Raw genomic sequence first — 16,189 nt, forward strand, 5'->3', positions numbered from 1 at the left:
TAGAAATAATGTTTATTGTTCTTAATCTTGATTTATTTTAATATGAGCAAACATTGATTGTCTTGTGCTTTGATTCATTAAAGGGTGAGTTTCATTATTGGAATAATATTCTCGGTGAATTGGGCAAAGATATTTTGTGTTTGTGAAATATTAATTAATGATAGAATCCATGTCTCGGTTTAGAGATTGATGTACGCACTTTAAGTAAGCATATAAGGTTTCATAGTGTAAACCCTGCAGGTGGATATTGAATCCGACACATGAAATAAGTTGAGCGACAATCTTAAAGTTATATTGTGATTTAAATAAATTGTCAGTAAGCTATTTAAATGACAGCTGTGAATACCCAAATTTTGAGGCTCAGAAAGCCTGTTTTCCCGGACTGCAAACAGTCCGGCCGGACCGGAGGCTATTTCGGAAGTTCACCGAAAATATGTCAATATGGCACTTAAAACGTCCGGAATATCGCGAGGATCGCGGAACAGGTCCCGGAATATTTTTCGGAGGTCCGGAACTCCCAAAAAAGGCCCTCGGAGCGAGGCACGGTGTCCACACCGGCCACGGTGGCGCCTGCCGCCGGGCACGGCGGCAGCAGCCGACCAGCCTGGGCGGCACCTGCCGCCCGGAACCCGAAAATGGCCTATAAATAGGCCATTTTCAGCCATTTTCTGGTGCGCCTTGTCTGTTTTGACGGACGAATCCTTCTCCCTCTCACGCTCCTTGCGTTTTCTTTACCGCTTTTTGCATTTTAATTTAATTTTTATTGCATTTTTTGTGATATTTGACCACTAAAATTAAATAAAATTAAAAATTAATTAATATACCTAAACGAGGAGCTTAACCTGGAGTTAAGAAGTGGTCGACGATTAAATCAGGTACGTAAATGAAACTCTGCCTATTTAATTTTAGCACTTCATGCATACTTCTTTTCTACTCTTAATAATTCTATAATTGCATAAACGCATTCACATCATCATTTAGACAAATAAACCGTCTTAAATTAATTTGATTAAGCTTAAATGCCCGGTTAATCAATAATCGTGGTATTAAAGTTTAAATCCGACAATATTGGCTAAAAGAGCCTAGTTAATTAATAACTACGGTTCAACTGCCTTATTTCGAACAAATCCGGCTTAAGTCCAATTAATCAATAATTTTGACTAAAAGCCTAAATCAACATTTTTTGGCAAAATGCCTACAAATCAACCTTTTTCGGCTAAAAATCGTAAAACCGAACCATTTTGGCAAAATGCCTACAAATCAACCTTTTTCGGCTAAAAGTCGTAAAACCAAACCATTTTGGCGAAACGCCTTAAAATCAATCTTTTTCGACTAAAAGTCGTAGAATTGAACCATTTTGGCCAAAGGCCTTAAAATCAACCATTTTGGCGACAATCGCCTAAATCGCACATTTTGGCAAACTAATTGCCTAAAACAACACCTTTTGGCCAAAGGCCTAAAATCAATCATTTTAGCGACAAATCGCTTAAAATCGACATTTTTGGCAAAATGCCTTTAAAATCAACTATTTTCGGCTCAAAGCCGTAAAATCGACATTTTTGGCAAAATGCCTTTAAAATCAACCATTTTCGGCCCAAAGCCGTAAAATCGACATTTTTGGCAAAATGCCTTAAAATGAACCAATTTTCGGCCAAAGGCCTAAAATCAACCATTTTAGCGACAAATCGCTTAAATCGAACATTTTGGTAAATTAATTGCCTAAATCAACTCATTTTGGCCAAAGGCCTTAAAATCAACCATTTTGGCGAAAATCGCCTAAAATCAACATTTTTGGCAACAATTGCCTAAATCAAATCATTTTGGCTAAAAGCCATTAAAATCAACATTTTTGGCAACATGCCTAAAAATCAATCAATTTTTGGCAAAACGCCTAAACTCATGCACAAAGCATAGACGCTCATGCACGAAGCATACACACAATCATGCATAAAGCATACACACAAAATGCACAAAGCATACACAAAATCATGCACTAAGCATACACACACCCATGCATTAAGCATATCATTCAAAGCCCTCTAAAAGAGGCCTATCGAACTACGTTGACTTTGATCTTCCATTCAAACGGAAGTACGTAGGCACGTTCGGGATTTCACCCCGGGTGGCAAGTCAAAATCACTCAAACATTTCATTAATCCATCATTCACCTTGCAAAACATTCATTCATCGGTTAGTTTATCAGCATGACATAGTCTCGAGATCCATCTCGGGTTTGCATACCATGCCTTACACATTGGGATGATTAATCTAGTAACTAGGTTAATTAAAATTGAAGTCATTCAGGGTTTTTTCCTAGTTTACCCTAAAATAATTAAACAAGGTGGCGACTCACACACTCACGTGCATTTCTTCTCGTTCATCATATGCATCACATGCCTATGACATTTGGGGAAGGGGTTCACAACAGCATCTGTAATCTTAACGTGGGGAACATTATTTTATTATGTTGTGGAATTGTAAAATAAATAAGGAGTTCAGTCATGAGTTTTTAGTGGAATAATTCATGATTAATTATAATAAGAATATGTTGGTCTACATAGGTTCTTATTATAATTAGTAGCCTGATTTATTTTATTCCTGCGGTCCCTGTAGTGCCCTAATTATTTGGAAAGTTAAGGGTGTATTAAATAATAGATAAATTATTTAGTTTTAAAATAATTGATAATTATTTTAATTAAATAATTTTTTATTTAATTTATTTTATATTAAAAAAAATATCTTCCTATCGAAGAGAGTTTTTTTAATATAAGATTTGAAAACCCTAAGAAAAGAGAGACGCACGCTATTCTATTCTCTGCCACTCAGAGAGTTCCAAAAGAGAGATAATTAGGGATTACTGCAGAAGATCGTGGGTGACTCCAAGATCTCTAGAAAGAAGACCGGTGAGCGATTCTGCGCTTCAAGAGGTCAGTTTATTGATTTGTTCGATAATGTTTTTAGTTTGCCTCATGGTTTCGAAGAGGGTTGTTTCCGCTTTATACCCGCTCCCATCAATTGGTATCAGAACCATACGAAACTGTATGATGGTGGCTATTTTGTCATGTTTCAATCGTGTATCTATAATCTGTTTTGATTGTTTGATTGGTACATGGTTACAAGAGCTTCAAGAGTTTTTGAAGGACAACAGCACAAAAGTGCAGTACCTGATACAACCTTTGTTTTTGAAACTGTGATTTTTAATGGGCATTAATATATATATATATATATATATATATATATATTGGGTTTTGTTTCATGAACAGGAGAGGGGCAAGAAAAGACGAAAAAAAAAAAGAAAAAAGAAAAGATCAGTAAATGGAGGTTGAAGGGAAAAGGGGCAGCGGCGGCTAGGGCTTCTTCGTGAAGAAGAAGCTGCTGCTTGCCAAAATTCCCGTATGGTCCCTCAATTTTTTTAAATTTTATATTTTTGACCCCTGATCTTTAAGTTTTAATTTTTTTTTGACCCTGAATCTTTCTGTTTATTATATGTTAACCCCTGGACTTTAATTTTTTATATTTTGATCCAGAAAGTATCAGTTATTCCGTTTTGGTCCCCTGGAGTTATTTAAATTATAAAGTGACTCTGATTGTTTCTGGTTTTATTAAAATTGCCTAGACTATTTCTGGTTTTTGCAATTTTGGCCCAATAGTTTCTGTTTTATGCAAAATAGTCCAAACAAGTTCTGAAATTTGCAAAATGGCCCAGAATATTTCTACTTTTGCAAGATAAACCCAGAATGTTTTAATTTTTTTTTGCATAAATAGACCAGAACACTAAATTTTTAACATTTTCAACCAAAACTGTTAATTTTATTTGCAAAATTGTCTTAAAAATATATTATTTTGCAATTTTGATTATAATTAATTTATTTTAATTATATGAATTAATTTGTGAGTGGTTTTTTATTACTTTCTAGTTGTAATTATTTGCATTTCTTCCCCATCGGAAGATGTCATGTTTTAATATAATTACTGAACTAGTCTAATTTGTTTGTATTGATTTAACTCTCCATCTGAGTAAATTAATTAGTGACATGAATCAGATGTAATATTTTCTCACACATTAATGTTAATTTAAGAGGCATGTTATCTCCCATCGAGTAGTATGTGCCGGTCTTATCTAATTATAATATGCAAAACATGTGATTGGTTGAATTCTCCCATCGAGGTTGCTATTCATGAATGTTGTGAATGTGTATTTTTTTTTTAATTGTGATATCAATGTTGTATATTTGCAATTTTGATTTATTCAATGTTTATTATTGATATGCTATTTTTGTTTAATGCATGATATAGAAATGGCATCATTCAGTCCCCTTGCAAACATCTTAACCCAAAACAAACTTGAGGGTCCAAACTATGTTGACTGGAAGAGGAATTTGGACATTTTGCTTACTGCTGAGGAGTATAAGTTTGTGCTCACTGAAGTTTGTCCTGAAAAACCCGGTGAGGGTGCCTCTGAGGAGGTAACCAGAGCTTACCAGAAATGGGTTAAAGCTGATGAGATGGCGCGATGTTACATTTTGGCTTCTGTGTCAAATGTTTTGCAACATCAGCATCAGAAGATGGACACAGCTTTTGACATGCTCGAAAATCTCAAGGAGATGTTTGGAGATCAAACTAGTGCAGCAAGGCAAAATGCAATGAGGGAGATTCTTACTTCCAAAATGGAGGAGGGAACTCCAGTTAGAACTCATGTCTTGAAGATGATGAGTCTTCTGAATGACATGGAGGTTCTTGGTGCTGAGGTTGACAATGCTACACGGATAGAAATGATCTTGAACACTTTGCCAGCCAGTTTTCAGCAGTTTCGTTTGAACTATAACATGAATAAGATGGATTTCACTCTGTCTAAGTTGCTGAATGAGCTGGTGGCTGCTGAGACTATCATTAAGCAAGGAGCTGCACCTGTTGTGCTTAATGTTGAGCGAGGTTCTTCTTCTGCCCAGAACAAGGGTAAGAAGAAGAAAAATGCTCACAAGGCTAAGCCTAAAACAAGTGCTGCATCTACTAGTGCAAGTGTTGCTGTGAAAAAGCCTAAGGGTAAGTGTTTTCACTGCAAGCAACCTGGGCACTGGAAGTCACAATGTCCAACATGGTTAGCCAAGAAGAAGCAAGGTATGTCTCTGTTTTATATGCTGATAGTTGAAACTTGTTTAGCGGTGTTGACTACACTCCAATGGTGTGTAGATTCTGGAGCCACTAATCATGTCTGCAATTCATTGCAGGAGTTTCAGGTAACTCGTCAGCTAAATAAAGGAGATGTAAGCATTTTTCTGGGAGATGGCACAGAAGTTGCAGTTCTAGCTATAGGAAATGTTTCTTTGAATTTTGAGAATAATAGAACATTGTTTTTGAAGGATGTTTTATATGTACCTTCAATTAGAAGGAATTTAATTTCAGTTTCTAGTTTGAGCAAGAATGGATATTCGGTTTGTTTTAATGAATTTTATGATGATTCTGTCGTTATTAAATTTAGAAAACAAATGATATGTTCTGGCTCAATGATTGATGATCTTTTTATTCTCAAAGTTTCACCTGAACTGCAAATTCCTAATTCTGAAGTTAATAACTTTGATGTCATTGTTCCATTGAAAAGAAAACGTCCTATTGAATTTAGTCATACCTATTTGTGGCATTTAAGGCTTGGTCATATTAATTTAGATAGGATTTCTAGGTTGGTCAAGGATGGACCATTGAGTTCATTGAAAGTGGAGGCACTACCAACCTGTGAATCTTGTTTAGAAGGTAAAATGACTAAGAGGCCTTTTCCTATAAAGGGTAATAGAACTAATGATGTACTTGAATTAATTCATTCTGATTTGTGTGGTCCAATGAGTGTCCAAGCTAGGGGTGGTTTTGAGTATTTTGTGACTTTCACAGATGATTACTCAAGATATGGATACATTTACCTGTTGCGCCGTAAGTCTGAATGCTTTGAGAAATTCAAAGAGTTCAAGGCAGAAACGGAGAAACGACATGGAAAATATATCAAGTCGTTACGGTCTGACCGTGGTGGCGAATACCTCTCTAGGGAATTCATTACTTATTTATCAGAACAAGGAATTACTTCACAGTTGTCTGCACCTGGTATGCCACAACAGAATGGTGTAGCAGAAAGAAGAAATAGGACGCTTATGGAAATGGTTAGATCAATGATGAGTTATTCAGATTTGCCCATTTCGTTTTGGGGGTATGCCATAGAAACAGCAGCATATATTCTGAATTTGGTTCCATCTAAGTCAGTACCTAAAACTCCTACAGAACTGTGGACTGGGCGAAAGCCAAGTCTGAGACATGTTCGGATGTGGGGTTGTCCAGCCCATGTGCTGAAAGGGAAAGCAGATAAGTTAGAATCAAAAACAGACTTATGCTTCTTTATTGGATATCCTAGAGGAACGAAAGGTGGTTTATTTTATAGTTCTCAAGATAAAACGGTCATTGTTAGCACCAATGCACATTATCTTGAGGAAGACTATATTAAAAACCATATTCCCAAAAGTCAATTAGCCTTGTATGAATTGAGAGGAGAAAATATATCAACTAGAACCTTTCCATTAGAACAACAACCTAAACCATCAATGGTTGGAGCTGACATTCCATTGCCTAGTCGTAGTGGAAGAAATGTTAGTCGACCAGTAAATCAACATCAGCCTGAATATTCAGTACCTAACATTTCACTACCACCTGAAAGTAGTGGGAGCTATGTAGAAACTGAAGTGGCAGCTGTTGATCCAAATATACAGGAACACAATGTTGGGGCTTCTAACATTTCATTGCCTCCTGGTGATGACAGACATGTTGAAGTTCCAGAACATGATCCAGATGTAGTCCCACCAGTCATGGACTTGCCGGCTTTACAGCCACAGCAAGATGAAGGTGTGATTGCAGAACCTGTAGTACTTCGTCGTAGTGGGAGAATTAGATGACCACCGGTTCGATATACACTTTTGGGAGAAGCTTTTGATAGAATCCCTGAAGAAGTGAATATTGAACCTGTCTGTTACGATGAAGCACTACAAGATAAAGATGCTGATAAGTGGCTTGTAGCTATGAAATATGAGATGGAGTCCATGTACTCTAATCAAGTCTGGGAACTTGTAGAACCACCTGAAGGGGTTAAACCCATCGGATGCAAGTGGATCTATAAGAAAAAGAGGGGTATAGACGGTAAAGTGCAAACTTATAAGGCAAGGCTTGTTGCGAAAGGGTTTACTCAGAAAGAAGGGATCGATTATGAGGAAACTTTTTCGCCGGTAGCCATGCTAAAGTCTATTAGAACTCTTCTATCCATTGCAGCTCATTATGATTATGAGATTTGGCAAATGGATGTCAAGACAGCTTTCCTAAATGGAAGTCTTGATGAATGCATCTATATGAAGCAACCAGAAGGTTTCATAAACAATGGACAAGAAAATTTGCTTTGCAAATTGAATAGGTCCATTTATGGGCTTAAACAAGCATCTAGGTCATGGAATACTTGTTTTGACCAGGCGATTAAAAGTTTTGGCTTTGATCAGTGTCATGATGAGTCTTGTGTGTATATGAAATGGAATGGTAGTAAGGTTGTTTTTCTGGTACTATATGTGGATGATATTCTGCTTATAGGGAATTGTGTAGGTATGTTGAATTCTGTCAAAGATTGGCTATCCCAACGTTTTGATATGAAGGATTTGGGAGAGGCTGCTCATATTCTTGGGATTAAGCTTATGCGAGATCGCAAGAAAAGGATGATTGGCTTATCTCAAGCACTTTATATTGATACCATTCTTGCTCGTTTCAGCATGCAGGATTCCAAGAAGGGTTTTCTTCCCTTCAGACATGGAATCACTCTATCTAAGGACCAATGTCCTAAGACACCTGAGGAGATAGAGAACATGAAGGCAGTTCCATATGCTTCTGCAGTTGGAAGCCTTATGTATGCAATGTTGTGTACCAGACCTGATATCTGTTTTGCTGTTGGCATGGTTAGCAGATTTCAATCTAATCCTGGGCGAGAACACTGGACTGCAGTCAAGCAATAATCAAGTACTTGAAAAGGACTAGGGATTATATGTTAGTTTATCAATCTGACGATCTTATACCCATTGGGTATACAGATTCGGATTTTCAGACTGATAAGGACTCTCGGAAGTCAACCTCTGGTAATGTTTTTGTCTTGGGAGGTGGAGCCATAAGTTGGAGGAGTATTAAGCAAACTTGTGTTGCTGACTCCACTATGGAAGCTGAATATGTGGCAGCTTCTGAAGCTGCAAAGGAAGCTGTATGGCTTAGGAACTTCCTTATGGATCTAGGCGTAGTTTCTTCAGTGCAATTGCCTATTACACTTTATTGTGATAATAGTGGGGCAGTTGCAAACTCGAAGGAGCCACGGAGCCATAAAAGGGCAAAACACATTGAGAGGAAGTATCATTTGATACGAGACATAGTTCAAAGGGGAGATGTGGTAGTGACAAAGATTGCATCGGAAAACAACCTGGCAGATCCTTTTACAAAAAGCTTACCAGCAAAGACTTTTGACAGTCATGCAGAAGGAATGGGAGTTAAAGTTATAGATGCATGGTTATGAGTCTAAGTGGGAGATTGATAGAGATATACTATTAACCATGCATATGTAATAGTATAGCTATGAATGATTTTCTATTGACAATTATTTCTTTGTATTTAATTGGAAATTTGCATTAAATAAATGTTATTAGCATATGAACAATAATTGTGATTAGTACATTTTGTATGTATTTAATTGGACCAAGTAGAGAATGGATGTTTAGTACTGACTGTTAAACATATTCTCTAGGACATTAGAAATAATGTTTATTGTTCTTAATCTTGATTTATTTTAATATGAGCAAACATTGATTGTCTTGTGCTTTGATTCATTAAAGGGTGAGTTTCATTATTGGAATAATATTCTCGGTGAATTGGGCAAAGATATTTTGTGTTTGTGAAATATTAATTAATGATAGAATCCATGTCTCGGTTTAGAGATTGATGATGCACTTTAAGTAAGCTTATAAGGTTTCATAGTGTAAACCCTGCAGGTGGATATTGAATCCGACACATGAAATAAGTTGAGCGACAATCTTAAAGTTATATTGTGATTTAAATAAATTGTCAGTAAGTTATTTAAATGACAGCATCTGTAATCTTAACGTGGGGAACATTATTTTATTATGTTGTGGAATTGTAAAATAAATAAGGAGTTCAGTCATGAGTTTTTAGTGGAATAATTCATGATTAATTATAATAAGAATATGTTGGTTTACATAGGTTCTTATTATAATTAGTAGCCTGATTTATTTTATTCCTGCGGTCCCTGTAGTGCCCTAATTATTTGGAAAGTTAAGGGTGTATTAAATAATAGATAAATTATTTAGTTTTAAAATAATTGATAATTATTTTAATTAAATAATTTTTTATTTAATTTATTTTATATTAAAAAATATATATTCCTATCGAAGAGAGTTTTTTTAATATAAGATTTGAAAACCCTAAGAAAAGAGAGACGCACGCTATTCTATTCTCTGCCACTCAGAGAGTTCCAAAAGAGAGATAGGTAGGGATTACTGCAGAAGATCGTGGGTGACTCCAAGATCTCTGGAAAGAAGACCGGTGAGTGATTCTGCGCTTCAAGAGGTCAGTTTATTGATTTGTTCGATAATGTTTTTAGTTTGCCTCATATGGTTTCGAAGAGGGTTGTTTCCGCTTTATACCCGCTCCCATCAATATGTCCTAGTTTATTGTGCCATGGCAAACTTACATGTCTGTTGTGATTTGTACAATCATTATTTGCAACATGGTAGGTATGTGAAAGTCATGAGGTAGTGTGAACAGGTTGTGGAAAAAATGAGTTGTGATTTAGACCGTATAGCTCCCCTCAACCTTGCCAATGGCAATAACACCATCATTCTGCAAACCCTGCAAAATGCAATGGTTAGGAAGTATTTTGACTGAAATCTTGTTAACTTTGGCTAGTGTGTTAACTGAAATGAGATTGCATATAAAACTTGGTATGTACAAGATATCATATAATGTCGGGTTTTCATGTAAAATAATTGTGCTTGTGTCTGTGACTATCTTGTAGGAACCATCTAGGAGTCTGGCTTGCTTCGGTTTATGCAATTTTTGTATAGTATGGAAAAAATACATGTTGAAAGTCATGTAATCGATTGCCCTTGTGTCTACAATCCAATCCCCTCTATCAGTATTTCTCATGCAGTTTAGTTGTGAATTGGTTATAGTAACTACAAATCTTGTTGTATTTGCAGTTAAGGTTTCATGACTGATTTGTTCCTCCTGAACTCCCTTTCCTTTAATTGCCCTCATGACTTCCTATTGTACAAGTTTGGTAATATTGTCACTGAGGTCTTCATAGGCAGTTAGTGATTCTGAGAATGGTGGTTCTGCTAGTTGAAGTGACATGATGGCATTTGCTTTTGCATTTTTCTGTTTTAATTCATAGCACCATTTAGGAAATCCATGTACTTAAAGCAGCTGTCCTTTGTATGACCTCTAGTTTTGCAATAATCACAGAATCGATCTTTCTTTTTCTCGTTGAAATTCCTTACATCGCTGTTAATTTTCTGGTAATTTCTTGTGGGTTTAGTTTGGGTCTTTTTATGGTTTTTGTGCATACATCATTGTGGTGCGATCATTAGATTCAAAGGACAATGTTATGAACCTCCTTCTGTTTTTCAACCCTTAACACCATATAGTAAGCACGCTTAACACTTGGAAATGGTTCCATAAGTAGGATATGATTCTTCACATCATCATAGCTCTCGTTCAAGCCCATCAAAATTGAACCAATTTGTCTTCATCTCCCAAATCTGAAACAGCCTTAGAGGCACCACAAGTACAAGTAGGTAATGGCCTTAAGCGGCCTAGTTCATCCCATATCTCTTTAATTTGGTAAATATATACCATAACAGATGTGTTTCCCTATGTTAGACCTGAGATTTCTTGTTTGATTTGCAGTAAGGGCCCATTACTTTCTCCAAATCTCTGTGGCAGTTCTTCCTACAATTCTTATGCATTATCAACATATAGAAAGGCCTCAACAATATCCTTAGATATTGAGTTTAAGATCCAAGAAACCACTATATATCAACTCTTAGCCACTTATCATAAAATGATAAGCCAAGATTAGGCTTCTGGCAAAGGCCATGATAACACTTCGTTTATCTTTGGCTCTTAGAGCAATCAACATTGATCTGCTCCATGATAGGTAATTACTTCCGTTGAGAAGTACACTTACTAGATTAGAGGTAAGGTTATCTGAGTTCACCAGTCTGTCTGTTTCTAATTGTTATTGTTCTATCATCATTTTGATGTGGATCTATTTCTACAAGAGGTTGAGAAGAATGGCTAGCTAGCGGAAGCAAAAAGGTTGAAGGAGAACTAGAGAACCAGTGATCACATTATCAAATGTACAGGCTATGATACCATAGTCAACTTTAAAGGTATTCAAGAGAAAGCTTAGCGAAGCATTAATGGAAAAAATCGTAAATGATGTATATTAGATTCCCATATCTTTGTAGGTCTATTGTATTCTGTTTATATACAAAATGTGCTATCTAGTAGAAGGTTCTATGCTATTCTGTGGTTGTTATCTCATGTGTACACGTCAACTAATAGTTCTACAAATTATAGCTATTTCTGTTATGGATTCTAGCTAACTGTTTGATTCTATTAGGCCTGTGGTTTGGGTTTGTCCCAAGTGTGTAATTGCTGGTTCAATTTTCTGTTCTACTTTTTTATTCATTTTATGAGTTTTAGAATCCATTTCAAATTTTATTTTGAAATTATGATGGATTTTTCTATATAAATGAAAAAAAAAAATTCAAAACTAGTCATTGAAAATAACATAAAATTAAAAGAAAATATTATTGAATCTCTCTCATTTAATTAAAATTTGATACTAGAGTGCTCATTTGTAAAAGTTCTGTCAATTAAAAGAAATTTAAGGGCAAAAAAATTTTAAGTTAAAAGATAATTAAAGAATGTAACAATTTATTTTGTTAAAAGAATTCACATTCCCCTTTTTGTTTCCTAAGTATCTCGAGTGATATTGAAGTAAAGTTAAAAGCGGACCAAGTAGCGCTATGGCTACTGTGGTAGGGTCAATCAAATTGAAAAATATATTTATTTTTCATGAAAAAATATATTATGATTTATAGTCTAACTATTGATTAGAGGATTTGTTTGCAAAGCCAACTAATTTAGTTAACTTGACATTAAGATATTAATTTTATTTAATTTAGTTTTGGTCTTTGTTTTGACATTTTTTAAGCATCAAATTTTAGTTATGGTTTATTGAAATTATACTTAAAGTTAGATCTCTTGTAAAAATAGGTTTTTATTCATTACGACATAATTTTATTTTTAGAGAATCATTACTTATTGTTAATATTATATAAATATAAATAAAAAAACTATTTTATTTTTAAGATGAATGTATTTTTTTTTTTAATATTAGGTACAATTTGAAAATAATATTTTTTCAAGGCAATTAAATAATTTGAAATTAGGATGCTATTGTGATTAAAGTTAAAATTCAAGATATTAAGAGAAGAAAATCGAATTTAGAGTATAATTAAAATCTGGGGATTTTGTTTAATAATTTACCCTGAATGTAAATGGAAGCAAATAACAATTTTTTAGGAAGGGAGAAATCCAAAGCACTTAATAATTCACAATCATTTTTGGCTTTTTATAAATTTTGTAACTTTTACTTTTCAAAAGAAATAATTTTATAAAAATCACATTGCTAATAAAGTGTGTATCTACGTTAGATATAATATATTTTATAAAAATTGTCATGATTCTGATAAAAAAAATGCGTTTTTTTTAAATAAAAGAATATCTATATAATGAGATAATTTCAGAAATAGATTAAAGCTCCAGCGATAATAAATATACTCATTTTGCTTTATGTTCATGGTATATGAAATACAAATTTAAAGTGAGAAAAAATTTTTAATGTTTGAAAATTTATTTTTAAAAGAAATGTAAGAAAGTGATTTTGTAGGTCCCATAACATTAGATCCACCCGTTTATTCAACCAACTCCAATAAGTAAGTTTTTACTCTCTTGTTAAACTTATGGAATGAGTTTGAAAAGTGTTTTTTAAATTGAATTTCAAATATCTCGAGTTGTTCACAAGTAATAGGCTCATTTATAATTGAAATAAGATTCAATTTGCCATTTGAATTGAAAATCAATACTATCTCTGTTTCATAATGCTTATCACATTTGGAATTTCACGTTTTTTAATAAAACTATTAAATTTGTCTAAGTTACAATAAATTATTGAGTAAATTAACTATATTACCCTTAATTTAATACTAATTCGTTAAAAAAAATCAATAAGTTGAAGTAATAATTATTGGTTATATACAAAGGGTAAACCTGAAAAAAAATATTTATTACTTTTTTAAACCACAAATGTGACAAGTATTTTGGAACAAACTATTTTCTCATATTTGATAAGTATTATGGAATATAGGTAGTATAAAATTTGTCTAAAAATTCATTTTTTTCAACAATTTATCCCTAAATTTGCACGAAAAGAAAAACTCATTTTGTTAAAGAAAAATAAGTTTTAATATTTTAATTAATAAAAATTATTTCAAGATTTTAAACTTGGAAAAGACAAAAATTGTCTAAAAATACAACAATTATAAAAAATTACAGTGTAATTCAATAAAAAATTTCATTTAAAAAATTATAAGATAATAAAAGTATTTGATTATATTGAATATTTGGTTTGAAAAATATTTATACTTTTTATTTAATTATATATGATTTTAATATACTATTTCATTATATTTTAATTTTATTTGATTTAAAAAAAATCTTTATTTTGGGAAAATTTAATTTTTATTTTTAGAAAATGAACTTTTTATTCTTTTTAGTGCAAATTAAATAAATTGTATAAAAATTTTAATTTTTATTCCAAATTCGAACAAATTCAAGTTTATTCATCTGTACTCTCATGCAAAGTTACTCCGATATATTTTCTTTGTTCTAAAATATAAATTGTTTTTAGGTGATTATTTTGTCCCAAAATGTAAATCGTTTTAAGTGTTTTGAGTATTTTAAAGAGTAATAAATGATATTTTTTTAATGTTATCCTTATTTGTATTAGTTATAAAAACTATTTTTACGACTATTGATTTTGAGATAAAAAGATAATTTGATCACATTAGTTTTGAATTTGTTATAATTTAAAAATTAATTATTTTTTAATTGTTATATATAATTTTAAATAATTATTTTGGGAGAGAGGAAAAAAGTTAAATCTCAAATCGAAACCCATTGCAAAAAGCACTTTTTTCCTTAAATACGGTCCAGCGGCCAGTAACAAGGTCAAATAATTGGACGGGACTTTAAAAGTTAAAACAGTCCTTAATGACTTCATGCGGTTAAAACAAGCAGTTGAAAGAATTAGAAGGTGTATGGCTGTTTCCTGTCCTAAAATTATATAAAAAAAAAAAAAGCAAATAAAATATTCATAATTAAGGACTCCCTATGTCCCAAGTCGCCTAATATCACCTACCACCAAAAAGTCTTAAGTCGACGTGGCCACTTTGACGATGACGTCATCATGATAGCTCCTTGGGCCCCCCACCCCAACCCACCTCCTATGTTGCTTCCAGGAACCATGCAGCCTCCATCAATTGAAGACTTTCCAGAAACCCTCTAATCACGTGAGTTCTCACGTGACATTTTATTTACGATTGCAAACTCAACGGCGGAGATTTCCCCAAATAGTCTTTACTTTGACCACGTTGAAAGCCACCATAAATACCGCAACCCTCAGCACAATTAATTCCCTTCCAATTCACCTAATATGCGTGCATAAGCTTCTCTTCTACTAATAAGCTCTAAGCTCTGCATAGCAATAGGCTATGAGACAGAACATGTCTAATCCGAGCGATTGGGGCCAGTTCTATAATCATCAACACAACCACACTATGTTCAGCGACGGAGTCTCTGATGCCACCGTTGTCACGACTACTATAACGTCAAGTACGAGCCCAACCCTGTTGGGTTCAGGTAGCTCTGGCTCCGGCTCACCAACCGCAGCTCATTTGAGTCCGGAAGGTCGTGTTGCGAAGCCGGTGCGAAGACGATCCAGAGCGTCTAGAAGAACCCCAACAACCTTACTCAATACAGATACTACAAATTTCAGGGCTATGGTACAGCAATTTACTGGAGGACCTAGTGCACCTTTTTCTTCATCAGGATCTCATCTCACCACGTCTTCGTTTAATTTTGGTATGAATCCACGTCAGGTTCATGTTAATCCTATGGTTCCTGCTGCAGGGTATCATAATCTTCAATATCAGCAGCAAAACCAACCTTCATATTTGTTTTCATTAGGGAATAACAGTCCTGGAAATGGTGACTTGTTTTTTCAAAGGCTTGGAAACCCTAGACCAACAGGGATGGATGTTTCATCAGATGGGTTGGTGATGGATGGAGTTTCCGCCCAACAGGTGGCGGCTCCGCCTACTAGGCCACCGCCTTCTTCCTCTAATGAGAATAGAAGCAATACTTTCTTGTTTTGAAAGAGACGCATAAGAAACAAAGTTAGGCACTGACTTGTCTAAAAGGAGAACCATTGACCAATGTAAATATAGTGTTACTTACACCTTGATAGCGAATTGTTTTTTTCTTTTTTGGATAGTTGTCCAATGTGGCTAATTACTAAGCTGCCACATTTTATTTTTCATTTTTAATTTTTCTATCTGCCCTTTTGCTCGGAATATTCTAGTAATTTTTATTTGTTTCTTTTATCCATCCATCTTGGGTTTGTTTTCAAAAACCATGGGCCAAGATGTTAGCTCCTTTAGGCCTCCATATAATAATAATAATAATAATAATAATAATATTTATTACCCTAAATATATTTATTCATATTATAGTACAAGGAAGCACAACTTTGCTTACTATTGTTCATTGTTTTTACATTTGAGGTGTAAAAATAATTATATATGGTATTTAACTTGTAGTCAAATATATAGATTGTGATATGGGAGTTAAAATAATTAACTTATGCTATTCTATCCCTTCAACTTATATCATGGATGTTTTGTATGTTCATCCTAGTTTTTATTTATTTATCTTTCAAATAACATATTCTTTAACAAGGAACATATGTTGGATGAGATTTCCAAAGAAA

General features: G+C 33.9%; 1 protein-coding gene across 1 annotated transcript; it reads left to right on the forward strand.

The window, feature by feature from the left end:
- The first annotated feature begins 14,825 nt into the window (after positions 1–14,825).
- On the forward strand, positions 14,826–15,803 carry LOC105629443 (uncharacterized). Its single transcript, XM_012211036.4, has one exon. It carries the CDS (start codon positions 14,913–14,915, stop codon positions 15,573–15,575), a length of 663 nt encoding a protein of 220 aa, XP_012066426.1. The 5' UTR covers positions 14,826–14,912; the 3' UTR covers positions 15,576–15,803.
- Positions 15,804–16,189: the final 386 nt, after the last annotated feature.

This window comes from Jatropha curcas, chromosome 2 (genome assembly GCF_041381405.1).
Source record: "Jatropha curcas cultivar XTBG-Jc1 chromosome 2, XTBG_Jcur_1.0, whole genome shotgun sequence".
NCBI lineage: Eukaryota > Viridiplantae > Streptophyta > Magnoliopsida > Malpighiales > Euphorbiaceae > Jatropha > Jatropha curcas.

What these genes read in the sequence shown, in the direction of transcription:
- LOC105629443 (XM_012211036.4), top strand. Translation starts at nt 14,913, where the DNA reads ATGAGACAGAACATGTCTAATCCGAGCGATTGGGGCCAGTTCTATAAT.